Source organism: Dipodomys ordii, unplaced genomic scaffold (assembly GCF_000151885.1).
Source record: "Dipodomys ordii isolate 6190 unplaced genomic scaffold, Dord_2.0 Scaffold39, whole genome shotgun sequence".
NCBI lineage: Eukaryota > Metazoa > Chordata > Mammalia > Rodentia > Heteromyidae > Dipodomys > Dipodomys ordii.
Window position 1 is genome coordinate 9,029,329 of NW_012267255.1, and position 27,319 is coordinate 9,056,647.

At 40.3% G+C, this 27,319-nt stretch overlaps 1 protein-coding gene across 3 annotated transcripts; it reads right to left on the reverse strand.

Annotated features, from left to right (window-relative positions):
* Rnf115 (ring finger protein 115) lies at positions 1–26,244 on the reverse strand. 3 transcript variants are annotated; one of them, XM_013018307.1, is made up of 9 exons: positions 26,215–26,244; positions 24,388–24,446; positions 19,491–19,548; positions 13,393–13,604; positions 8,026–8,097; positions 6,566–6,638; positions 5,442–5,535; positions 2,558–2,673; positions 1–1,223 (listed from the first exon to the last, which is right to left on the reverse strand). In XM_013018307.1, exons 1-9 carry the CDS (start codon positions 26,227–26,229, stop codon positions 1,092–1,094), a joined length of 831 nt encoding a protein of 276 aa, XP_012873761.1. In that variant the 5' UTR covers positions 26,230–26,244; the 3' UTR covers positions 1–1,091. The 3 variants fall into 3 exon arrangements, with proteins under 3 accessions (XP_012873761.1, XP_012873762.1, XP_012873763.1); XM_013018308.1 differs by lacking the exon at positions 26,215–26,244 and adding an exon at positions 23,311–23,362; XM_013018309.1 differs by lacking the exon at positions 26,215–26,244 and having other exon boundaries at positions 24,383–24,437.
* Positions 26,245–27,319: the final 1,075 nt, after the last annotated feature.

Here is a 27,319-nt window from a genome sequence, read left to right on the forward strand (position 1 = left end):
TTTCCAGCAACATTCTTTACATTCTTCATTTATTTAGTTTTAAACACTTAAAGAGCATCTGTATGGACACTGTTAGACGTAGAAAGCAAGGCCAACCTTTACTGGCCAAGCGAGTTAGGGCATGATCACATTAATCAGCTTGACTCCAAGCAGAGTCAGAACCAAGCAGAACAGGAAAAGCTTCAGAGATGAAAAATGAGCTTTAAAAATTAAGACAACACAAAATTCCAATTTCTAATGAGCAATAAATTACCAAAAACATTGAATTGGCTGTAGAAGCAGTAATGAAGTAATCCTAAGACAAAAAGACAGTAAATAATGAGTTGGGAGATTAAAAAAAAAATCTCAGAACTGAAGATTCCAAACATCTTTCTGCATATGTATGCTGCCTATTTCATTCCCAGAAAGGAACCAGAATCAAACTCCCACCGACATTAAGATTCCTAGCACATGTCATGCTGGTTCTAAGGAAACTGCAATTCTTGAAATAGTGTCTGAAAATCAAAATGAGAAAACCTAAGTGTGTGATGATGGACCAGTTCTTCCTTCCCACTGTTATTTTCTTTGAGCTCTTGGAGGATCAAGACAAAACAAATTCAGTAGTCTCAGATTCCTAAATTAATCTTACCTCACTAATGTGGTCAAAATGTTTTTGTACAATTAAGACAAAGGGATTTATACTGGTAGGACTTTAGGGCACTGATTCCTTTGTATTTGCTGTGAAATGCGTTCATGGTGGGGGAGGGGCTAGAAACATCCATCACTGGGCAACAGGACACACAGCAGGACCCTACCTAGACTTTAAGGAATTGATTCTATTCAGGCAGGAGCAAACCAACATAATTGTTTCACACTTATAAAAGTATCACTCTGAATTTAGGAACAAGAGGCATTTGGTTGTAGATACAATTCCATCTGTAGGAACTAACTTTCAATTTAGAGAAGAAAACACTCATGGCATTCATAGTATGGGTTGGGGCTTCTTATGTGATTCCTAAATCCATCTACTACGTTTGTTTGTTTTGATACAATTTACAGCTATGGTAATAAGACTACCACAGACAGCCCTGGTTCAGGTATGGTCTTTAGTTTCAGAAAGTCCATCGGTCATGTAGCTGGTTGTCACTGCTAAATCTGTTGCTTGCAGAGGCCTCAGAGTTCTGGGTTTGCCGAGTAGAGTCCTCACCATTTAAGCTCTTCCTACATACGGGGCACGTGTCATGCTGAAACAGAAAGACACACAAAGTCCATGTGACCGGCCTGACCTGGGAAAGTCACTCTAGCAAGTCCTAGAGGCTCATGACTGTCATCAGAAGGATGGCTGAGATCAAGAAGTTCGGCAAGCTGGGCGCTGGTGGCTCACGCCTGTAATCCTAGCTACTCAGGAGGCTGAGATCTGAGGATAACGGTTCAAAGCCAGCCCAGGCAGGAAAGTCTGTGAGACTCTTATCTCCAATAAACCACTAGAAAACCGGAAGAGTACTCGAGGTAGAGTGCTCGCCTTGAGCTGAAAAGCACAGGGACAGCGGCCAAGCCCAGAGTTCAAGCCCCATGACTGACAAAAAAAAAAAAAAAAAAGTTCAGCAAAAAGGTCTCAAGAGGGCTGGGAAGGTGGCTCAGTGGTAGAGCGCTTGCCTTGCATGCATGAGGCCCTTGGTTCGATTCCTCAGCACCACATAAGCAAAAAGAAAAAAGCCGGAAGTAGCGCTGTGGCTCAAGTAGTAGGGCGCTAGCCTTGAGCTGAAGAGCTGAGGGACAGCGCCCAGGCCCAGAGTTCAGGCACTACAACCGGAACCAAAAAAAAAGGTCTCAAGATCCCATCTCAACCAAAGAAAAAGCACAATGGTGCTCATCTGACCTCTCAGTTATGTGGGAAGCATAAACAGGAGCCCAGGCCAGCCTATGCAAAAAGCAAGACCTTATTGAAAATAGCAAAAGCACAAGGAGCTGAGGTGAGAGACAGAGAAAAAGAGAGAGGGGGGGGGAGGGACCCTAAAAGCTAGAACATCCAAAATTAAGAATTGACAATTAGAAAGTCAAAAAAGTCCTGCATCCTCACGCTGGGCTCCAAGAAATGATGGCAAGATGTCTCCTGAATGGAGCTTAATGCAGAGCTGATAGAATTAGTGAACTAGCAATAGCTGATACATACTACCAAACAAACTAGAAAACCTGACTTCAGAGTGACTACCCGCCACTTTTCCATGTGGTCTTGGGGAAGGGATTGCAAACTGTCTTTAAAGGGACATGTGGTAAATATTTTACTAACTCTGTTGTAACTACTCAAATCTGCCCACACTGTACAAAAATGGCCACAATTTGTAAACAAACTAGCACAGCTGTATTCTAATACAGCTGCTTTTCACAAGAACAGGGGGCAGGTCACAGGAGCCTGAGCATGGTTAGAAAACAGGGACGCAGTCGTGGAAGATCACCAGGGCTCAGGGGCTAGAATTTGATCTACACAGCACTCATGAACTGCCAACGTCCCCTTTATTTGCCCCAACCCCCCACTCCCCATGCCCCCCAAGAAGCCAAGATTCCACAGGCATCTCACCAGTTCTAGCCACGGCACGATACAGCTGCTGTGGAAGAGGTGACTGCAGGGAAGCTGCCGGACTGCCTCCTCAACTGTGTAGTCTTCTTTGCATACTGGACATTCTAGGCCCATCTCTGTGGGAGGAAGAAAAACCTCTTAAAGTAAACAAGCAAAGACAAGGAAGAAAAACTAACCCAATGTGTCTACCAAAGCAAGAAATGCATAAAGAAGAGTCGTAAGGAACAAAAATTAAGCCAGAGGCAGGTAAGAAGCATGAATCACTCTGCATTTCAAAATGGGGATAGAGATAGTAGTAAATAGGGAATAAAAAACAAAGATGATGAGAGGAGCCTATCGTAGTAGGCCTTGATAGAACCCATACTATAGGACCATGTTTTAATGCAGGGGTAGAAAAAGTTACCACAGGCTTAGATTATCTGTTAAGTAAAACCAGAAACATTCACACAACTGTGTAGCAGCCTTCTGACAGTCAGTTCCTGATGAGGCAACAGTGGCAAGCTATATAAAACAATGAAGGAACAAACCTATCTTAGCAATTTTTCACTTCCACTCAGTGTCTAAAGAACTTTTGTTTTTTTAGTGCTAGTTCTGGGGCTTGAACTCCAGGCCTGGACGCTGTCCTGAGTTCTTTCACTCAAAGCTAGTGTTCTACCACTTGATCCACAGCTCCATTTCTTTTTTGCTAATTAACTACAGATACGAATCTCACAGACTTTCCTAACCAGGCTGGCTTTGAACCATAATCCTCAGATCTCAGCCTCTTGAGTAGCTAGGATTACAGGCGTGAGCCAACAGCACGTGGTTCAGATTACTTTATCTTGCTCTTTTGCAAATCAGGCATCTTCCTTCAGTGTAGCCACCCTCAAGTCCTCTATAGAAGTTGTAAGTTAGAAGCTAGCCTGGAGGTGGTGCTACTGAATTGCATAGGCCAAGTGTAGCCAAGGCCTCCAAATAAAGTGACAAGAAGCTCTCTTTCCACAAAGGAAATGGTCACAAACTCTACTACAGCAGAAAACTCAGAAATGCTCTGATTTGGCTAATAGTATCAGCAATTCTACATTCCTAAGTGACTGGATACAGATATCCTCCCTGTCCCAAGGGATGGCAGGTATTGAGGGCAGCATCACACTTTCCTTCATTTGTATCTTCAATTCCTTAACTTCAACTTTGTGTGTATTTACAAGCACACATGCACGTACTCACACACTGGCTGGGGCTTCAACTCAGGGCCTGGGTGCTGTCCCTTAGCTTTTTCACTCAAGGCTGGAGCTCTAGCACTTGAACCATACTTCTACTTCTGGCATTTTTGCTGGTTAACTGGAGATAAGAGTTGTGCAGATTTGTCTACATGGGCTGGCTTCAAACCTTCATCCTCAGATTTCAGCCTCTTGAGTAGTGAGGATTACCTGTGTGAGCCACTAGTGCCCACTCTAATTCTAACTTAACTTCTCATGCTAAGACTATTGCCACAGCCTGCCAGGCTGTGTCCCTAGTTTTAAGCCTTTAACAACCCAAATGTGTCCTACCCTTGACTACCAGTTAATTTCCCTGATAGCAGCTTCCGTATGTTTCAGCTCATCTTCCCTTATGTTTCAGCTGGTAGCTAAAAACGACAGCACATCATCTCTTACTCAAACCAGTGCCCACTCCTAAAGGGGATAGCACCATCTTTATAGGTAATAATTGTGAAATCTTAAAATCACCTTTGCTCCTTTCCCTCCTGTATCTCATTACATCATTCATGATGAAAGCCTATTTTTAAAAGGAACTCTTAAATCTACCCTTTCCCTTGTCAGCCCACCACCATCACTAGAACCCACATGCATGGAACAAGTCTCTCTAATCTGTGTCTGCTCCCTCCCCCTCCCAACTATACTTAACCCATCACTTTCCCACTAACCTCCCCAAAGACCACTTAAATTCTGATTCCTTCACTTAGGACCCACAAAACTTACCAACTACCTACATCTGCCTCATCCTCTTACAGTTTCAAGTTCTCTACAAGGTCCCACACTGTCTAGTCATACCTCCCATAATTCCCAAATCAGATGCGATCTCAAGTCTAATAAGGTCATATCCTATATCTAACTCAAACAGCAATTCTATGCTGATATTTTTGGTGGTGGTGGTTGTGGGACTTGGACTCAGGGCCTGGGTGCTATCCCTGAGCTTTTTTTCTCAAAGCTAGCACTCTACCACTTTGAGCCATAGCACCACTTCCAGTTTTCTGGTGGTGAACTGGAGATAAGGGCTTCACAGACTTTCTTACCTAGGCTGGCTTCAAACCATAATCCTCAGGTCTCAGCCTCCTGAATAGCTAGGATTACAGGTATGAGCCACCAGCACCCAGCTTATGCTGACAATCTAAATTAGATCATACTTTCCTTATGCAGAATGATCTATCCTGTTTTTAAATCTTCTTTGACTATAAATTTGAATTTCTAGGGAAAGTAACACTCATTTCAAACTAAAGTCCTTTATCACTAAATCCCTTCAATACTTACAAATAAAATGTATACATTTCAGATATGTAAGTACATCTGACACAAATTCCCAGTTTCTCACTTGTTTTCTTCCCTTTTCCTAAGGCCAGTATCATCTGCCCAACACTGTAAATCATTTTGTATTAATTTTGCTTCCAGTAATAAGTTCCACTCATTAGAATGCAGTCATATATCTTTGTACCCTTTTATTCCCAATAGCACCTAGAAAAAGAACACTGTACCTGCTCAGGCAATACCTCCTATACATTTCATACCTAGTAGCCAGATAGGAATTTTTGGGAACTATAGCTTCACCAGAAGAGTCCTAGTATAGGAAGGTCCTAGAATTTTGAACATAGGTCAGTGGGATGACAGACTAAATATGAAAATGAACCTACCAACTTGTTCCTGAGTTACTGTCACTGTTGGAAGAGATGTGATCTTTTCCTTGTCGGCTGGTGGAGGCCCTGTATTTTCCAGTTGTCCTAAAAGCTACAGATAAAAGAAAGGGGGGTAGGGAGAAGGAGGTGTGAAAGAGGGGGAGAAGAGGGAGGAGGAGGAGAAAGGGAGAGAAGAGGAGGGAGGAGGAGGAATAGAAGGGGAGAGGAGGAAGAGGAGGAGAAGAGAAGGGAGAAGGAAGAGAAGAGTGAGGAAGAAAAGGAGAGGGGGGTTGAGGAGAGGTGGGGAAGGAGAAGCAGACACAGGCAAACATTTCACTATTTCTGGAGAGGTAGCTGCTCCAGCACCGAATAGTGCAGACATTAAAGATGTTAATTCCTCTTAACACCTGAAAGGCTCTGAGGGCCCTAGGTTTCCCCTCCTTTACTTATTATTGCTTTACAATGTTAGAGTGACGTAAATATCAGTTTACAGAGACCCAGGGCTGCAAGGCCCACTTTGGGACCTAGAACAACTTTACAGCAGTAACCAATTGATGTCATGAATAAAATTACAGCTTAATAGAAAGTAATATTTAACTGGTCCAAACACTTTTCTGCTGACAGGAAGAAAAGGAATCAAAGTATGGAGAACAGCATAGAATTAAGTCAAGAAACAGGTAAATTACTGTCAATTAGAAGACCTGGATACCAACAGCATGCTTTCTATTCTCATCCATCCACCAGGGGAAATGAAACAATTAATCCGAGTAAAATGAACAGAAACAGGAGGAATGTGGCCCAGGAATGCCTTTCCTTGGCTCCTGCCTTGTTCATCAAGCAGAAATCCATGCTGTCACATGTGAGGCCCTCTTTACAAGGCTAAGCAAGAAGCCAAAAACACCATACACTGTTTGTTCCAGGAGAGGTCTTTTCTTCCTCTAGAGGTGAAATCATCATCTACAAATCTTGGGCCAACAGATACTGAGCTAATCCATAATCATTTATCTATTCAGTCCAATGGAAGCCCTTATGCCCAAAATAACAGATAAAACAGAGTGACTATCAATTCAAGAAGTAGCAGAAGGAAGCCTGGGAAACCACAAGACCCACTGATGAGACCCACTGGGAAGGCAGCTCCTCACCTGGGTTACAATGGCATCAAGCCCTGTCTGACCCCAGGCATAGTCCCCAGGGTTGGAGTGCAGCATCCCGCTCCTATATATGGGACAAGAAGATAGCATTAGAGGGAGTAACAAGCTCTACCTTACACCTAGAAAACAAGCCAGCTAAGAGATCCTGTTCTCACTCAAAGCTGAAAAAGCTACTAGTTATCTAGAATCAAAAGGCAAAGATACTTCTGTATTTTCAAGGTCAAGCCAATTATCTCGAGATAGCTTCTTATTCTCTACAAATTTTACTAATCTGAAACATAAAATGTGATGTCTAAAATATCATGGCACTCCAAAGCAAAAGGAGTGATTCATAGCCTGTGGGTTAAGAAAAGTTTGTCTTTCCTCTGCCCACTTACATTAAACAGAGATGGAGCTGCTTTTTTAGGAGCTCCTAAAAAATTTAGGAGATTTTCCTTACTGGCTTGCCAGAATCTGCAACAGCCCTCTCTCATTCCAAGAGGCTGCACATGGTCCTGGAAAATGAGAGGTTTTCTAGTTCAGAGCAATGGCGAAAGGGAGTCTTGGGCTGCCGGTGCAGTGTCCTGGAAGATGGGCTGCTGGAGCATGTTCAATGCAATTGGAAGCTGGACAATGATTGAGTCTATGGAAGGACTGAAGTCTCTCTGACCAAAGAAGCCTTCTGAAGCAGAATGAAATCTTTCTGCATATCCAGAGGAGAAACTTGAATCAGATACAAAGTTTGGTAGAGACCATCTCATTGCCCATCTCAACACAACATTCAGAACAGAATGGAAAAGGAATCAAGCCATATCCAAACCATGACTAAGTCTCCTGAGCCTGAAAATAAAAATTAAGTTCTAGCTGGGCACTGGCAGCTCACATCTGCAATTCTAGCTACTCAGGAAGCTGAGATCCAAGATCATTGTTTGGAACCAGCCCGGGCACACAAATCAGAGATTCTTATCTCCAATGAACCAGCAAGAAGCCAGAAGTAGTGTGGCTCAAGTAGTAGAGTATCAATTGTGAGTGAAAAAGCTGAGCATGCATTCAAGGCCTTGAATTCAAACTCTAGTACCAGCACACACACAAACAGTTCTGTTTAAGTTAGGGCTCAGCATTCACTTTTTTTTTTTTTTTTTGTCGGTCGTGGGGCTTGAACTCTGGGCCTGGGCACTGTCCCTCAGCTCTTCAGCTCAAGGCGAACGCTCTACCACTTGAGCTACAGCGCCACTTCCGGTTTTCTGGTGGTTTATTGGAGATAGGAGTCTCACGGTCTTTCCTGACCGGGCTGGCTTTGAACTGCGATCCTCAGATCTCAGCCTCCTGAGTAGCTAGGATTACAGGCGTGAGCCACCAGCGCCCGGCTCAGCATTCACTTTTACAAACTCACCCATGTAGCTTTTTCTTTCCAAAGAAAGAAGCTAAAATGTTAATCCAGCAGAGTGAGATAGGTACCATTAGTTACTTACCAAGAAAAAGGGTGGGGAGATCCAGGAATTGTAGAATTTGCAAAGAATCCTGCAAAGATCTGTTGTATTATTCTGTTAAAGGAGAAAAATAATTCAATAAGACAATACATGAAAGTACTTGACTAATCACAAACTACTGCCTCAAATCACAGGAGATATCAGTCTGCCAGCTAGCAGTATGCACATCTGCTAAGACAACTCCCTGTAAGAGCTCTACAGATTAGTAGATCTGCATGAATTACACTACAAAGGGATCTTACGTCTTGGCAGAGTTTTCAAACTATATTCTTTGGATTTTGGCACTGGAAGATGGGTTAAAAGAGACACTAAACCAGTGAGATTCTGGACCCACTCCCTTTTAACAATGGTAATATATGTGTTTCACACACTGGGTTTTGGGTAAGCCATTGAAGGGCCTTTTTTGGAAGTCTGTTGTTGTTTCAGGGCTTGAACTATCCCTGAGCTTCTTTTGCTCAAGGCTAGCACTCTACCACTTGAGCCACAGCACCACTTCTGGCTTTCTGTTTATGTGGTACTGAGGGATGGAACCTAGGGCTTCATACATGCTAGGCAAGCACTCTACCACTATGCTACATTCCCAGCCAAGAATAACTGTGTTTTAAGGGTGTTTTAGATGACTACATCAAATGACTACAAACACACACCTATCAAGCTAACCATTTAAGATGGTACATGTATCTATTTCTTTTCCTAATCAGCTGGTCTTTGTTACTCAAGAGATATTGGATGATACCTTAGCAAAAGGGGAAAAAAACCTTGAAGAGTGCAGGTACAACTCAGTGGGAAGGCACCTGACTAATACATGTGCAATGTATGATGTCCCAGGTTCAATCTCCCAGCTTCTGAAGGCTGCTAGTAATCCTTGCCATTCCTCTGCTTGTAGACCCATTACCCAAACCTCTTTCTCCACTTTCATGGGCTTTCTCCCCTGTGTCCTCTGGATCTGTTGTCTAAACATCTCTCTCTAAGATTAACAACCACTGGACTAGAGCTCATGCTAACCCAGCATGATCTTGTCTGAATTTTTATCTCTAAAAGACTATTTCCAAATAAGGTCACATTCACAGCTAAGATCTGAACATACTTTCTGGAAGTTATATGCTGCTACCTGCTATAGATGGCGCCCTTCAGCAATCACAGCAGAAAACCAAGGTACAAGACTATCCAGAAAAGATTTGTGGGTGTGGCTTTTGCCTTTTGCATGAATCTCGATGCAGTTCATAGGACATACTACACAGGCAGACAAATCCATGAGACTTAACTCCTAGCTCCTATTAACTAGCAAAAGAACTGGAGGTGTGGCTCAAGTGGTAGAGTATCAGCTTTGAGTGTAAAAAGCTAAGCAGAATACAAGGCCTTGAGTTCAAGCCCTAGTGTACACACACACACACACACACACGCGCGCGCGCGCGCGCGCACACACACACACACAGAGTAAATTATTTCTGTTTTTCCTTTGTTGTTTTGTTTCTTGGTTTTATTTTTTGGCAGTACTGGCTTTTCCTTTTTTTGGGGGGGGGATCTGGTCGTGGGGCCTGAACTCTGGACCTGGGCGCTGTCCCTCAGCTCTTCAGCTCAAGGCTAACACTCTACCATTTGAGCCACAGCGCCACTTCCGGCTTTTTTCTTTTTATTGAGGAATCGAACCCAGGGCCTCATGCATGCAAGGCAAGTGCTCTACCACTGAGCCACCTTTCCAGCCCCTGGCTTTTCCTTTTTTGTTTTTAACTCAGAGCCATTTCAGCCATACTTCCAGCTTTTTTTGCTTTATCTTTTAGATAGGGTTTCTCTTTTAGTTCAGTCTGGGACTGCAATACTGCAATCCTCCTACATATGTCTCCTGCATAGCTGAGATTACTATCATGTGCTACCATGCCTGGCCATCTGTCATATTTCTAATGATCCCAAGCACCTGGTTTTTCATTTGCTTTCCCTAGATGGTCATGACTAAGCATTTATGTATTAAAACACATTTTTTTTTCTTAGCTGTGGGGCTTGAACTCCTGGCCACTGTCCCTCAGCTCTTCAGCTCAAAGCTAGTGCTCTACCACTTGAGCTACAGCGCCACTTCCAGTTTTCTGGTGGTTAATTGGAGATAAGTCTTAGGACTTTTCTGTCTGGGCTGGCTTTGAACCATGATCCTCAGATCTCAGCCTCCTGACTAGCTAGGATTACAGGCATGAGCCACCGGTGCGTAACTTAAAACACATTTTTTAATATATTACTTGCCCTTTCTCTTTTGGAGACTAATGTAATATGCATGCACATGTCTTTTAAAAAGCATGTTTGGGTTAGGCACATGGCTGCACACTAACATCACAAAACTGAGGAAGCAGAATGACAAGTTCAAGGCCAACAGGTAACAAATGAAATATTTAAGCACATCTGACAGACTGCCTAGCCAGAAAAGCCTGAACCCTCTAAAGAAAAGCAAAAATATACCACTGTTACAATTTTTATATAAAACTATATTTAATCAAAAATTATTAGGCACATCAAATGAAAGGGACAGTGACAATAAACTAAGAAAAGATAAATAACGGAAACAGATCCAATGATGATATATAGATATTGGAGTTAATAGGAAGGCAGTATTAATTTGGTGAATAATCACACTTCCAAAAGTGATCTACAAATTCAATGCAATACTATGAAACTACAAAAGGCCTTGAATAGTCAAAGCAATACAGAGCAAAAAATTCCAGATTTCAAACTACTATAGAGCCATAATGACAAAAGTAGGTTGGTACCAGCACAAAAACAATGGAGAAGATTAGAAAAATCAGAAATGAAGCCATATAACTACAGCCATGTGCTTTTTGACAAAGAAGCAAAACAAATGCGTAATATATGCAGAAAAATGTCTATCTTCAACATATGCAGAAGAATATGTGTATCTTTGACATATGCAGAAGAATATGTATATTTGACATGTGCAAAAGACTGAAACTGAGTCCTTGACTGTCATTTTGTACTAATAGTAACTTTTTTTTTGGTCGGCTGTGGGGCTTGAACTCTGGGCCTGGGCACTGTCCCTCAGCTCTTCAGCTCAAGGCGAGCGCTCTACCACTTGAGCTACAGCGCCACTTCCTGTTTTCTAGTGGTTTATTGGAGATAAGAGTCTCATAGACTTTCCTGCCTGAGCTGGCTTTGAACTGCGATCCTCAGATCTCAGCCTCCTGACTAGCTAGGATTACAGGCGTGAGCCACCAGCACCCAGCTTCTAATAGTAACTTAAAGTGTGTCAGAGGGCTGGGAAGGTGGCTCAGTGGTAGAGCGCTTGCCTTGCATACATGAGGCCCTGGGTTCAATTCCTCAGCACCACATAAGCAGGAAAAAAAAAAAAGCTGCAAGTGGCTCAGGTGGTAGAGTGCTAGCCTTGAGCTGAAGAGCTGAGGGACAGAGCCCAGGCCCAGAGTTCAGGCCCCACGACCAGACCCAAAAAATAAATAAATAAATAAATAAAAGAATGTCTGTTCCTTTAAAAAAAAAAAAATGTGTCAGAGACCTCAATGTAAGACCTGAAACTTAAAACTACTATAAGGAGTAGGAAAAACATTAGAACTTATTGCCATAGTCAAGAACTTCCTAAGTACACCAGAAGCTCAGCAAATAGAAGAGAAAATTGACAAATGGGATTGTGTCAAACTAAAAAGTTTCTGCACCATATATAATTACTAATCTAAAAAGATAGCCCACAGAATGGTAGTTTTTCCAACAGCTGAAAAGGGTCTAATAACCAAAATATACCAAGGAGCTCAAAAAACAAAGAATCAATAATTCAATTAATAAATGGGCAATGAAGCTAAATAGACACTTCTCAAAAATAGTAGTAAAAATGGCCAATAAATACATGAAGAAATGTTCCACATCTCTGGCCATAAAGGAAATGCAAATCAAAACAACGCTGAGTAAAGACGTGTATATCCATGTTCATTGCTGTATTATTCACAACAGCCTAGAGGCCCTATAATAGATGAATGTGGTATCTATACACAATAGAATTTTACGCAACCATTAATTAGAAAGAATAATATGTTATTTGAAGGGAAACGGATGGACCTAGAACAAATCATGTTAAGTGAGGTAAGTCAAGCCAAGAGAGACAAATAGCAGTTTCCCTCACATGCAGAAGCTAGATATAAAATACATTGGGACATGATAAACTATACAGGACTAGATACATTCACACACAGTAAGACCAAAGAGGACACTCTTAGGGGAGGAACACAAAGATGCAATGCCTCTATGCCTCTGATCATACAAAATAATATTTAGCCAAATGAAAAAATTAAAAAAACAAAAACAACACTGAGATTCTACCACACTCCAGTTAGAATGGCCATCATCATGAACAACAACAAAGGTTAGTAAGGACTCCAGGGTGGGAGAGCACTAAATTAGTGCAGCCACTATGAAAGACAGTATGGAGAGTCTTCAAAAAACTAAAAACAGAACTACACTATGATCCACTGAAACCACTCAGGCATTTATCCAAAAGATTGCAAGAAGAATATAAGCAAAACACCTGAATACCCATGTTCATAATTGTACTGTTCACCATAGCCAAGTTATGGACACAGCTCACATGCCCTACATGGGTGAATGGATGAATGGATAATTTTTAAAAATTGTGATACAAACACACACAAAACGGAAGAATAATAGTATGCCATTTGCAGGAAAATGGATGGGTCTGAAAAAAAATTACTTTGAGTTTAGTGGATCAGGGTCAGAGAGACAAAGAATATGTGTTTTCTCTCATACATGGAAATTAGATCTATGAAAACACATACAGAACCATATGCATATATACATCATCAGATTGACTTAAAGGTATGGTATATGCAGGGGTGAATTCCCATTATGTAACCCCTTTGAGCAATTAACAGCTTTACAAAATGGATACAAACATAAGACGTTAAGAAAAACGGTTAACAAATATCCCAATGAAGGCTGGGTGCCAGTGGCTCAGATCTGTAATCCTAGAGACTCAGGAGTCTAAGACTTGAGGATTGAAATTCAAAGCCAGACTGGAAAGTACTGGAAGCAGAGTTGCAGCTCAAGTGGTAATGGTAGAATGCTAGCCTTCAACACGAAGGCTCAAGAACAGTGCCTAGCCCTGAGTTCAAGCCCTAGGACTGGCCTATACTAGCTTTATTACCCTGCATTTTATTTCACTCATTAGTAATTGAGTATAGATACTCAATTTAGCTTCATTTTGATTCAGTCAATATATCTTCATCTTGTCCACAAAAATGTATGAGAACCATATGAAGATTAGATTATGCCAACATGAACTTTACTGAAAGCAACCTGAAGAACTCAAAAGCAACAACAACTCACCCTTCAATAGCTGGAGATCTATCAGGACGAGTACTTCCCCGAGACCTGTATCTCCGAGTCACTGGCAGCCTTGGAGGTCGACTTGGCCCCCAGAAGTCAGTGTGAGTTTGGTGACCCCTCTCATTGGCTCTGTTATCGTGGTCCAGTGGGTTGTTACTTAAAAATGGTCTAAAATCTTGGAAAAACATTGTGTGATCCAAATGGCCCCAAAGCTAATAAAAACCAGAAATAAATCACATTAGAAGTAATTTTAACATTTTGAAAGTTAACAGTCCCCCAATACTGGCTTATCTCCCCAAATCTATGGAAGAGAAAAAATATCTTTAAAGTGAATATAGGAGCATAGGGACATAGCTTAGAGGTAAAGAACACTTAGTAGCATACACAAGGCCCAGAGTTGAGATAGACACAGATAATACATGTGCATTTTTGCCACAAGTCTCATCACTATGACAAGGCAGAGACAAAATACTTCTCTTAACGCCTACATCAGAAAGGGAGTACATCAGACTGTGCCAAGGTAGGAATGTCTGATAAGCATACTTGAATATATACTTTTTTTTTTGGCCTATCCTGGGACTTGAACTCAGGGTCTGGGTGCTGTCTCTGAGCTTTTACTTAAGGCTAGTGATCTACCACTTGAAACACAGCTCCATGTCTGGCTTTTTTGGTAGTTTATTAGAGATAAAAGTCCCACAGACTTTCCTGCCTAGGCAGAGCCTCCTGAGTGCTAGAATTACAGGCATGAGCCACCAGCACCTGACAATATAAACTGTTATCAGTAAAAAGGGTTAGACTAGAGAACTGGGTTTGAGAGGAGAATCATAAAGCCAAGGGTAACTGAGGAAAAATATTATCTTAATATAATTATATCTATACACCAGATACTGCCAAAGATCTATAGATTACTATTCCAGTTACCAAGTATGTAATACTAGAGGAACTTGACTGCTTATTTAAGTCAAACAGAAATGCTACATAGTATACATAATATATATAAACAATATATATATATATATATACACATACAGTTTATATATACTTAGCATACCACCTCAGGTCTTGAAGTACTTACAGTCTCTATTCCTTTTTTTTTTGTCGGCCGTGGGGCTTGAACTCTGGACCTGGGCGCTGTCCCTCAGCTCTTCAGCTCAAGGCGAGCGCTCTACCACTTGAGCTACAGCGCCACTTCCGGTTTTCTGGTGGTTTATTGGAGATAGGAGTCTCATGGACTTTCCTGCCCAAGCTGTCTTTGAACCGCAATCCTCAGATCTCAGCCTCCTGAGTAGCTAGGATGACGGGTGTGAGCCACCTGTGCTCGGCTCATATTCTTTTTCTCTTGGGTAAACAACACTTAGGAGTGGAATGATGGATCATCAAGATGTGTTTTACCTTTTAAAAAAAGTTATCTGCTTTCAAGATTTCAGTTATTCTGACAAATATTCAGTGGTAATTTGTTGTGGTGTTAATTTCGCTTCCCTAATGACTGATTATTTCAAGTAGCTCTCTGTATATTTATTTGCTATATGAACACCTTCCTTGGCTCATGCCTGTAATCCTAGTTACACAGGAGGCTAAGACCTGAGGATCACAGTTCAAAACCTGCCCAGGTAGGAAAGTCTGTGAGACTATCTCCAATTAACCACCAGAAAACCTGGTGCTGTAGCTCAAGTGGTAGAGCACTAGCCTTGAGCTGATGAGCTCAGGGACATTCCCCAGGCCCAGAGTTCAAGCCCAATGACCGACAACAACAAAAAAGGAGTTCATTGTCCTTTACTAGATAAATGATCTTTACGTATATTCTTCTATTCCATGGCTTATCTTTTTATTTCATGAACAGAAGTACTTTATTTTGATGTTCAATTTATCAGTTTGCTATTTTATAGATCATGCTTTGGTGACACATATGCCTCGCTGAGATTACAAATGTTCCTATGTTTTCTTTTACAGATGTTACAGTTCTACATGTTACAGTTCTACTATTCATCTTGAGCTAATTCCTATATGCAGCTTACAGTATGTACCCTTATTTTGACATATAAATATCCAATGTATAAAAATTCTTTCACTTGGGGCTGGGAAGGTGGCTCAGTGGTAGAGTGCTTGCCTTGCATGCATGAGGCCCTGGGTTCGATTCCTCAGCACCACATAAGCAGAAAAAAGCCAGAAGTGGTGCTGTGGCTCAAGTGGTAGAGTGCTAGCCTTGAGCTGAAGAGCTGAGGGACAGCACCCAGGCCCAGAGTTCAAGGCCCATGACTGGCAAAAAAAAAAAAAAATTCTTTCACTTAAAAGTCTGTTCTGCAACCTCTAATTCTCAGATGGTTTATCCTTTGTAAACTTAGGATATTGGGCCACAGTGCTAATTTATCTGAGTAACAATCAAATTTTTATTTCCACTCGTTTCACCTCTATCTTTTCAATGATCAACCATCACATGTACTCAGACATACCTAATATAGATTAATAAGTGAACACAAAAGAATTCAAGCTCATAAAATATACATGCTTGATAAATAATAAGTCATAAGATGTATAACTATAACGAGACATAAGAAAAATATTTGTCATATGGTCCTAAGTAAAAATTTAAAAGTAGAAATATATAAATATGTTAAGTGATTCAACTGAAATCAGTTAGGAGGAATGCTTAGAAATACTATTTTAAGCTGGGTGCTGGTGGCTTATGCCTGTAATCCTAGCTACTCAGGAGGCTGAGATCTGAGGATCCTGGTTCAAAGCCAGCCTGGGTAGGAAAGTACATGAAACTCTTATCTCCAATAAACCACCAGGAAACCAGAAGCGGCACAGTGGCTCAAGTGGTAGAGCGCTAGCCTTGAGCTGAAGAGCTGAGGGACAGCACCTAGATCCAAGTTCAAGTTCCACAACTGACCCCCCCCAAAAAAAATACTATTTTAAGATAGATTTTGTTTTGTTTTTGCCAGTCCTAGTGCTTGAATTCAGGGCCTGAGCAGTCCCTGAGCTTCATTTGCTCAAGGCTAGCACTCTACCACTTGAGTCACATCACTACTTTCAGCCTTTTCTGTTTATGTGGTACTGAGGAATCAAACCCAGGGCTTCATGCATGCTAGGAAAGCACTCTACCTACCACTAGGCTATATTCCCAGCCCCAGATTTTTTTTTCTTTTACTTACATCTTTTCTTAACTAAATTTTACCTCATTTGAGACTTCTCTATGAAGACAAAAACTTAATAATGTTTAAAATGTATTAAATATTCACTATGAGGCACACACTGGGTTCTACACACCTAGCATGCATTAACTTATTCAATCTTTACAATGTTCCTATGAGGTAAGTATTATTATTCTCAATCCCCACTTTTTTCCCAAAGTGGGGGAAGGAAAGAGAAGGAGGAAGGAGGGAAGGGAAGGAAAAAGGAAAGAAAGAAGGGAGAAGGTACTAGGAGAGAGGAAGAGAGAGAGAGAGAGAAATATCGAGATTGATTTGAAGTAATTTTACTCAGGTTATACATCCAGTAAGTGGGATCCAGGATTTAACTCAGGGACTAAGTTCTTTGTCACCTCTGTATGACCTAAAAGATCTCTTCCTCTTACTGAACTTGTTCTATATACGCCATAATTAGTGTACTATACTCTTTATTCTCCTGTTTCCCTATTTTTTCTATGTGTTTGTACTTGCTCTCCAGTTAAAATTTAAGTTCTTTGTCAGGAAGGGAGCCATAATATTTACTTCTACCTTTCCGTTAGAAGTATGAAATCAATGACTATAAAACAAACTTACCTTATTTTTTCTGATAACTTCTATATTATAAGGATAGATTTTTCCCCCAATTTTGAAATGTCAAATATAATTTGAAAAAGAGAAAAATGTATATATTGAGCCACAATGGTAAAGGAATTGTACCAAGGGAGAACTAAGCATAATTATACCCCTTACACAAACTCCATCACTACTAAAGAACATGAAGTCACCAACTATGACTCAGTAACTTTAACACCTGAAGGAAGGATAGCTCATGTCATCCATGTCAGATTTAGCATTACTAAAGTTAGGAAACTGACCACTTCTTACTCAGTGCATATCCTCCTTATGAGTCATACCTGTAAAACAAGACAGGCCAATCTATTTCCATTTCCTAAGAGAGTACTTAAAATCAAACCAAGTTATCTTCTGCACATCTATAGTCAGAAACTGACAATCTGTGTTATCAGAAATAGCACACACAGGGGAAATGCTAAAATCAGAAAAGCTTCAGGCCTTTGAAGTAGATCAAATTTTACATTTTTTTCAATCCATCAAAATGAGAAAAGTAAGAGTTCAAAAGACATGATATCTTTAATAAACTCATTTATTACTGTTAATATTATGCTCACCTTGGGTCCTCAGCTCCACCCACACCTGGGCCCCCTCCCATTCCTGGAGTTCCCGCCATACAGCTGGCCCCTCCCTCTCTCCACCCAGACCCACCTGCACTCCCATCTACCTCCCTTCCTATTCTCCAGACCCTCCTGCTACCTGGATGGGGATGGAGGCCATGTGCTCTCTGTCTTGGGGGAAATATGGATCCTCTAATAAACCTTATAATAATCTTTCTCCTGTGCCTGCCCGCCTCTGCATGGTACCCTGGGATGGCTGTGTCTGATCCTCTTTCAATTACTAAGGCAGTGCAGAATTAACAAAAAACTTAAAGCTACATATTACTGCCACAACCATAAGCAATGCCCTTAATAAAACAAGACTCAAGTTTCTTGACTATAACACCATCAAAATCTGAAGTTCCGCAGGAAATTATCCATTTTCCTCAAGATAATTCTCAAAGAATATAAAAGATAGAAACTTAGAGTTGTGTTTTTGTTTTTGTTTTTTTGGTGCCGGTCCTGAGCCTCTTTTTTTGTGCTGTCCCTGAGACTTTTTTTGCTCAAGGCTAGCATTCTACCACTTGAGCCACAGTGGTAGTTGGAGAGAAGAGTCTCACAGGGACTTTTCTGCCAGGACTGGCTTCGAACTATAATCCTCAGATATCAGCCTCCTGAGTAGTTAGGATTACAGTATGAGCCAACTGCACAGGCTTTAAATACCATTTTTAAATGGTACTCAAGGGTAAAGGTGGATGACCTGGCCCTATGCTCAAATCATAGTATTTTTGTTTTTCTAAAAATAAAGATGAGGGCTGGGAATATGGCTTAGTGGTAGAATGCTTGCCTAGCATGCATGAAGCCCTGGGTTCGATTCCTCAGCACCACATAAACCAAAAAAGTGGGAAGTGGCACTGTGGCTTAAGTGGTAGAGTGCTAGCTTTGAGCAAAGGAAGCTCAGAGACAGAGCCCAGGACATGAATTCAAGTCCCAGGACTGGGAAGCAAAATAAATAAATATGAATATGCAATGTACAAACAAGCTAAAACTAATTCAAGACCCTTAATCTATATCAAACTACCATATTGACAAGGGGTAAATTCTTTGCTTTTGTTTTTGGTCCGGTCATGGGGCCTGAACTCTGGGCCTGAGCACTGTCCCTCAGCTCTTCAGCTTAAGGCTAGTGCCCTACCACTTGAGCCACAGCGCCACTTCCGGCTTTTTTCTTTTTGCTTATGTGGTGCTGAGGAATCCAACCCAGGGTCTCAGGCATGCAAGGCAAGCGCTCTACCACTGAGCCAACTTCCCAGCCCGACAAGGGGTAAATTCTAAAAACAAGAACTGTAGGGTGGTGACGATGGCTTTGCTACAACTAAGTTAATATCTCATCCTGATATGCTCTTTCTGTACCTAGTTGTCATGATACTACAATAGAAGCTGCTACATCATTTCAAAGGTAGCACAAACTTTTTCCTCTTATGCCACACAAACAATGAAGAAGCAGAAAAGGAAAACACTACCAGGTTTGAAATGGTAGAGCTCAGAGCTATTATCTTTCTTGTAATCAAGGATTTTTCAAAAGCAGCATGTCAAAACGCCAGCAAATGAAGCACAGATCTTTCCCAGGGCTACTCTTGCTCACATTCTTTCTTATATATCCAGGTAAACTTAAATGTTTTACCCTACTGGGAAGTGCTTATCTGTCATGATGATAACATCCACCCACTTCCTATAGCATCCTTATAGCCAAGGAAAAACTTACCTCGGCAAAATGTGTTGATGTGCTATTGTCTATCCGGCTGCCACCACCACCTAAAAAACTAAAGAGAAAAAGAAATGATGGCAATTCTATTCCCAGAACAAGCTCCCTGCCCAGAAGCTAAATATAGAATGGCATAATGAGAACAAAGCTCAATAAGGAAAAACAACTCATCCCAACAGGACCCACAGAAGAAATTATAGAGCTGGTCACTCAAGCCTGTAATCCTAGCTACTCAGAAGGCTGACACCTGAAGGATTACAGTTCAATGCCAGACTAGGCAGACATGTCTTTGAGATACTATCTCTAATTAACCAGAAAAATGCCAGAATGGAGGCCAATCAAGAGCTGGACGCCTTCAGTTCAAGCCTCAGTGCTAGCACAAGAAACAAATTGTTTTGATTTTTTTTGTTTTTTTAAATGAAGACTGGCATGTAGTTTGATTTATGAAAAATGTAACAAGTTATAAAATCAAGTAGTTTTCAAGAGAATAAGTGTTAAATCAAATGAAAATCTGAGGAAAGGGGCAGCCCCATAAAGAAAGACCTACAACCAGCAATGTAATTCAAATGTGACTTACCAAAATAAGAAAAAGATTTATTCTAAAATAGGCTAAGAGGGGCTAGGTGGTAGAGTGGGGCTTAGTGGTAGAGTGCTTGCCTAGCATGCATGAAGCCCTGGGTTCGATTCCTCAGTACCACATAAACAGAAAAGTTAGAAGTGGTGCTATGGCTCAAGTGGTAGTGTGCTAGCCTTGAGCAAAAGAAGCTCAGGGACAGTGACCAGGCCCTAAATTCAAGCCCCAGGACTGGTGCAAAAGAAAACATACACACACACACACACAATAATAATAATAAATAGGCTAAGAAAATGTTTCACTAAAAACTACTCAATCAGATTATTGATTTTAAAGTTAATTTTGGGGGAAAGGTTTAAACATAGTAATACAAAGGGTAATAGAATTGCGCACATCAGAAAAGAGGTCAGTAAGTATTTAGTCTTCTTCAATTAATCCTACCCACCCTTTAGCATTCAGCCTAAATGCTGCTTCCTCCACTGAAATCAATCCTGAAGTCTCCAACCAAATAAGACTTCCATACCAGTCTGACTTTGGTTCTAAATTCTACCTTGTATTATTATAAATAGCTAGGATTTTCCTCATCTATTTCAACCTTTTTCTCTCTTTTCACAAACATGAGTGTATATTATGTGTCAGACATTAGAGTATTCATTAACACATCCTATAATAAATCAAAACTGTAAGCTGAATTAGTAACGCATGTATATATGATAAAATACCCATTCTCAAGGATCCTGAAGAGTAGAAAAATAGTAAATACCATTGTCACTATGAAATTTGCAAAACTGGATAACACTCTTAAGAAAAAGGGACAGAATGAATCATAACTCCAAAAGACAAAACATAAATGTACATACACAAAAGCACCCAATGACACAAAATCCAGAAAGTGCTTCAAATAGCAATAGCTTTAATTTTCAAAATTCCCATACCAAACCAGCCATTGCTGTGCCCAGTAAGCAAATAAACATGCCTGGTTAGTCCAAACCAAAAACAATATGCCAACTTCATAAAATCATTCTCAGGCCTTACTCTCCACTTAGAAACCATTTAACACATGTTTGCTTCAGATGCTAATGCTTTTGTAAAAGGTGTTTCAGCTCACAGTAAACCCAAAATACCTGTACATTTATGCTAAATAGTTAAAACTAAGCCATGCACCAGTGGCTCACACCTATAATCCTAGCTACTCAGGAGGCTGAGATCTGAGGATCATGGTTCAAAGCCAGCCTGGGCAGGAAAGTCTGAGACTCTTATCTCCAATAAACCATCAGAAAATTGGAAGTAGCACTGTGGCTCAAGTGGCAGAGCACTAGCCTTGAGTTGAAGAGCTCAGGGACAGCGCCCAGGCCCAGAGTTCAAGCCCTACAACCAAGGGGGAAAAAAAAAGCAGCTCAGGGTCAGGCTGGGAATGTGGCTTAGTGGTAGAGTGCTTGCCTAGTATGCATGAAGCTCTGGATTCAATTTCTCAGTACCACATAAACAGAAAAGTTGGAAGTAGTGCTGTGGCTCAAGTGGTAAAGTGCTAGCCTTGAGCAAAAGGGGACAGTGCCCAGGCCCTGAGTTCAAGCCCCAGGACTGGCATTAAAAAAAAAAAAAGGGCTGGGAAGGTGGCTCCGTGGTAGAGTGCTTGCCTTGCATGCATGAGGCCCTGTGTTTGATTCCTCAGCACCACATAAATAAAAAGAAAAAAGCCAGAAGTGGCACTGTGGCTCAAGTGGTAGAGCGCTAGCCTTGAGCTGAAGAGCTGAGGGACAGCACCCAGGCCCAGAGTTCAAGCCCCACAACCGGACCAAAAAAAAAAAAAAAAAAAAGCTCAATGCCAGTCCTATGTCTGAGTTCAAGCCCCATGAGAGACAATAAAAACCAAAACTCTTTACAACTGACTGAAGGGAACTAATCATAGAGAACAGAAAATAAAAAACATGTTGTTCTGAGACATTTTACAAAGCTTAAAAATTCTGCTGGGCATTGGTGGCAGAAAAGAAGCTAAGCAAGAAGAGTAAGGTTCTAAGTTCAACCCAGTTAAACACACACACACACACACACACACACACGCACATGCGCGCACGCACACACACAGAGCAAACAAAATTTTACAAGCTTCTCCTCTAGATATATGTTTAGATGGAACCTGCTACTCCTTGTTTACCTGCCAGGGTTTCCTCTTAATATTTTACCTATTTAAGGACTTCCTCTTCCAAATTTTACCACCCACCCCTAACCACTATAATTGCTAAATACTTAAATCAGCACTTGTCCATTTTATAGAAATATCATGCTGCCTGTAAGATACTGATTCTAAGAAAAAGATCTTTCCCTCCTTCCCTCCCTTCCTCCCTTCCTTTTGTGGGTCATAGGACTTGAACTCAGGGCCTGGATACTATCTCTGAGCTTTCTCAGTCAAGGCTAGTGCTCTACTACTTTAAGCCACTTCCAGTTTTCTGGTAGATAATTGAAGACAAGAATCTCACAGACTTTCCTGCCCCAGCTGGCTTTGAACCATGACCTTCAGATCTCAGCCTCCTGAGTCCCTAGGATTACAAGTGTGTTCAACCATCACCTGGCAAGTTCTTTCATCATTTAACACACTGATTTAGTCTGCCCTCACATTCTGCATTTCAAGCAGGAGATGCTTCTCCTTCCCTTTTCTATTTTCTTCTACTCTGTCCTGCTTTGTTAAGCTTAAAAAAATAAATACAAACATTGATTTATTTCAAAACACATAATCTTTATATTTAATTAGGTACTATTCTACAAAAGGACATATAAAAGAATTAAAAGTCAAGTGAGAATGGAATCCATAGAATTCAGAGATAAGGATTCATCCTGCAGTTAATAATTTATAACTGCACTCTGTACAAAAGTACTATCGGCTTAAAGAAACTAGGATTGCTATTTCAATACTCAGGGAGAAAAGTCCATTAATAACTTCTCTATAACCAAAATATTCTCAACACATGCAGAGCTTAAGTGCCTGAAATAAGTATTTGATGCAATTATAACAGCACAAATAAAAAGCTCCTCCAAGTTAGCATGCCATCTCCACACAATGTTGCTTATTTTGCGGTCATGCTAATCTTACAGGCTCAGTTTTGGTACTGTTACTTAAAACCAAGATTATTATCAACATTCAAGTGTTTGTAGCAAACTAGATTCCATGCCACATACTGCCCCAGAACCTCCAACTCAATTAAACATACAATTACCAATTATTAACAAAGTAAAACTCACAGTACATACTGTAAAACGTGTAGTTTTTCCTGGTTGTGGAAGGGACCTTCAACTTTAGATTCTGCCAACAGCAACAGTAAAGGAATTATCTCCTACTATTAAAATCCTCAGTCACTTCAAGATTAAGAAGCTTCAGATCATAGATTCAACTGTTCAACCAATTTTACACCAGATAGCCAAAAGAATAAATGTGCCATTATATTTAGCAATATATAAATAAACAAAGCTAATAGTAGTATAGTATTTAACAATTGGGTTTTATAGTTTTATTCATATTAATCAAGCAATATATATTGTTACCTTGAAAAATGTTTTCTTCTTATCATTTTATATCTTTAGTGAAGCTACTAGGAACAAATTCCAAGCATGACAACTTCAACTAACATTACAGGAACAAGACGGAAAATGTCTCCCAATAACCTAAGGCTTTAAAGCTTCCTCAAAGCAGAGGACATCCCTTTTGACATCCATGCCCAGAATATTTGGTTTAGCTTATTAGATGTCTCCATCAGAAGTTGCTTCCTAGCCTACTACAGATGTGTAACAGAAATCTGCCTTCAGATAACAAAGTGGTCACTAAAAGCTAACGAATAATCTAGAAGAAAACCAAAGTCTACGAAAACTTACCAGTTTCTATTTCTGAAATAGCCAAAGTGGTTTTCTTTCTTTTTTTTTTTTATTTGTGAAGATACTGTACAGAGGGGTTACAATTACATGGGCAGGATAATGCGTACATTTCTTACCAAGCATTGCAGCCTCCTCCTTTTGTTTACCCTTCACATCCCTTCCCAGCCTCCCCCCTCCCCCGCCAAAGTGGTTTTCAAGGAATGACACAATCAGGATCAGTGGATCGTACCACAACAACTACTACATCATTTTCTAAGTTTTCCTTTCCTTTCCCTGTCCTATTCTTCTGCTCTTTCTTCCTTCTCACCACACATACACTGTATTCACACTCATTCTCTCTCCCTCTCTCAAAAGAGTAGAAGCTATAAAACAAATTCTTCCAATCCACTTAGTCAATGCTAAGAGAAAATAGTTTTGTTAACAGAATGCTTAATTTTTATTCATAAACTTATACAATACCTGGAATCATCTGTCACTTCTTCAATAAAGCCTGATTCACATCTGGGACATATATATTCCTATAAAAGAAAAAACGGAAAAAGTGTTTCTCATTAGGAAGAGAAGTATGTAATAACAGTACACAAGATGCTACTTTGGACCATTCTGTGCACTTGATTCCCAAAGTATTTTTGTTTCTCTGTTACACTCTGCCACATAAAGAATTTTGTAAGTTATCTGCAGAATGGTTTTGTAGTTACCTAAGTGGTTCTCACTGAGAGATGAAAGGGCAAGTAAAAAATATTTGTTTCTCTGGGTTTATATGTTTTATAATTTGCATTGGTTGTTTTTTGTGTGCATTATTTGGTTTTGTGTGGGGTGACAGAAGTGGGATGGCTGGTTTATTTTTTTTTAACTGGAATGAATTCATCCAATTTTCTTTAAATCTAATGAGAAAGCTTATATATATACATATATATCAGCACAGTAAAAGATATTCTTATTAATGGGTTGTTAATTATTAATAGAAATTGCAATATTTACTCTGTACATATAGGAAAGAAACTGAATCACAATTTCAATCAGTCTGTACACTAGGAAATTACAATAAGGCTTTACATATTTCTAATCTACTTTCTGATTACCAATGGCTCCAAATAAAGTTTAATAGTTATTTTATAGAAACAATCATTCAAATAACCACAACCATTCTGTGTCATGAGTTGGTAATTCTCACACTGTTTCTGACCTTTTCATTACATTCAATTACAGTGATGGTGGTGACTAGGTCAGTCTTTGATGTTACTACTGTAACTGTTATGTTATGCCACAGCTCCACATAAAGCACTGCTTCACTGTGTATTCTGACGGCCCCTCTGCCCTTCTGGCCCTTTCCTCTGGCCTCCCTGTTCCTTGATGTGTAACAATACTGAGGTTAGGCCAATTAATACCCCACAAAATAGCCTCCAAGTGTTTGAATAAAAAGAAGAGCTGAACTACTCCTCTTTCTAGTTTTAAATAAAAAAACTAGAAATGATTAAGCCTAGCGAAGAAGGCATGTCAAAGGCTGAGACAAGGGCTGGAAGGTGGCTTAGTGGTAGAGTGCTTGCCTAGCATGCATGAAACCCTGGGTTCCATTCCTCAGTCCCACATATACAGAAAAAGCCAGAAGTGGCGCTGTGGCTCAAATGGTAGAGTGCTAGCCTTGAGCAAAAGCTGCTCAGAGACTGCACCATTTGGACACTTCCAAATGACAACTACTCTTTCCCATTACTAGCATAAAGCCTAATTTTACTTTGATTACAGCAAAAAGAAGTCAAACTTTTTATATGTTCTGTTAATTCTTGATAAAAGTAAAGAATTATAAAACAAACCACAATTGTTGACTATCCTTTCACATCAATATTATAGGAGATACAGAGAACTTTCCAGAATTTACAAGCTCAGTGGGCACTGGTGACTCACACCTGTAATCATAGCTACTTAGGAGATTTGATATCTAAGATAGAACCAGCCCAGGCAGAAAAGTTCAATGAGATGCTTATTCCCCACTAAGTAGCAAAAAAAAAAAAAAAACTGGAAGCAGAGCTATGGCTCAAGTGGTAGAGCAGAGTATCAACCTTGAATGAAAAAGTTAAGGGACAGTGTCCAGGACCTGAGTACAAGCCATAGTACTAGCACAAAAGAAAATAGAAGAACCAGTTTTCAAAAACAGACAACTCAAGGATTATAAGTAGTAGAGCACTTGCCTAGCATGTAGGACGTCCTTCATAGATAACTATTCAATTTAAATACTTAGACCAATAGAAGTGACTTAACTTCTGGTCTCAGTCTCTTAAGAATACTAACATTCACAATCTTCATCACTTTATTCCTCCATTTCAGGCCACAACTGAACACTGACATCATCAGGGACTTCAATAATCAGTCAGCCTTCTTTAGCTCATTGTGAACCAAGGCAGAAAATCAGGTCACAGGACAAAGCGTTACTTGATGTAAGCTTGACCAGAAGCACAATAAGCCAAATATTCTAAGAAGAAGAAAAGAAGAAAAACTAAACTATAAAATTTAATCAGAAAATGTTAACTTCATACAATACAATCTAACCAGAAAGGATTTAGTTACATGTGCTTACTCATACTAAAGGTAATGAAGAGAATAACGAGGATCATAAAATGCTTGAAATATATCACATAGATGGAAAAATGACAAATGATCCATAAAATAACAAATCTTCAGCTCTGATGTGTACCACCATAGTTCAGAGGCAAAACTTAGAATCTTCTTTCATAAACTGACAGTATTCATTCATACAGCAAATATATCCTAAATTCGTTCATCCTAAGCACTGTAAAAAAAGTAACTTGGGCTGGGTACCAGTGGCTCATGCCTGTAATCCTAGCTAAGATCTGAGGATCATCATTCAAAGTCATCCCAGACAGGAAAGTCTATGAGACTCTTATCTCCAGAAGTGTTGCAGTGTCTCAAGTGATAGAGTTCTAGCCTTGAGTAAAAAAAACTCAGGGATGGCATCCAGGCCCTGAGTTCAAGCCCCATGATAGGTACAAAAACAAGAAACAAAAGTAACCTGAGATTAAAAGTCATGGAAATCACCTACAATCATCTAGGGTCTATTAAAAGAAAAAAGAAAAGACACTTCCACTAACTCTATTCCAATAATAAGAAAAGTAAAAGCATATAAAATATGCTGGGCACTGGTGGCTCACATCTGTAATCTTAGCTACTCAGGAGGCTGAGATCTGGGGATCTCAGTTCAAAGCCAACAGAGGCAGGAAAATTTCCAATTAACCACCAGAAAATCGGAAGTGGTGCTGTGGCTCAAGTGGTAGAGCACTAGCCTTGAGCTGAAATGCTGAGGGACAGTGCACAGGCCCAGGGTTCAAGCCCTATGACTGACCAAAGTAAATAAATAAATAACTTATTTGAATATCCT

Coding starts and splice junctions, on each gene's coding strand:
- Rnf115 (XM_013018307.1), bottom strand. Junction 19,549..24,387: donor GAAGTGACAGATGATTCCAG/GTATTGTATAAG, acceptor TTTTCTCTTTAG/TTTTTTAGGTGGTGGTGGCA. Junction 6,639..8,025: donor TCTCCCCACCCTTTTTCTTG/GTAAGTAACTAA, acceptor TCCCATATATAG/GAGCGGGATGCTGCACTCCA.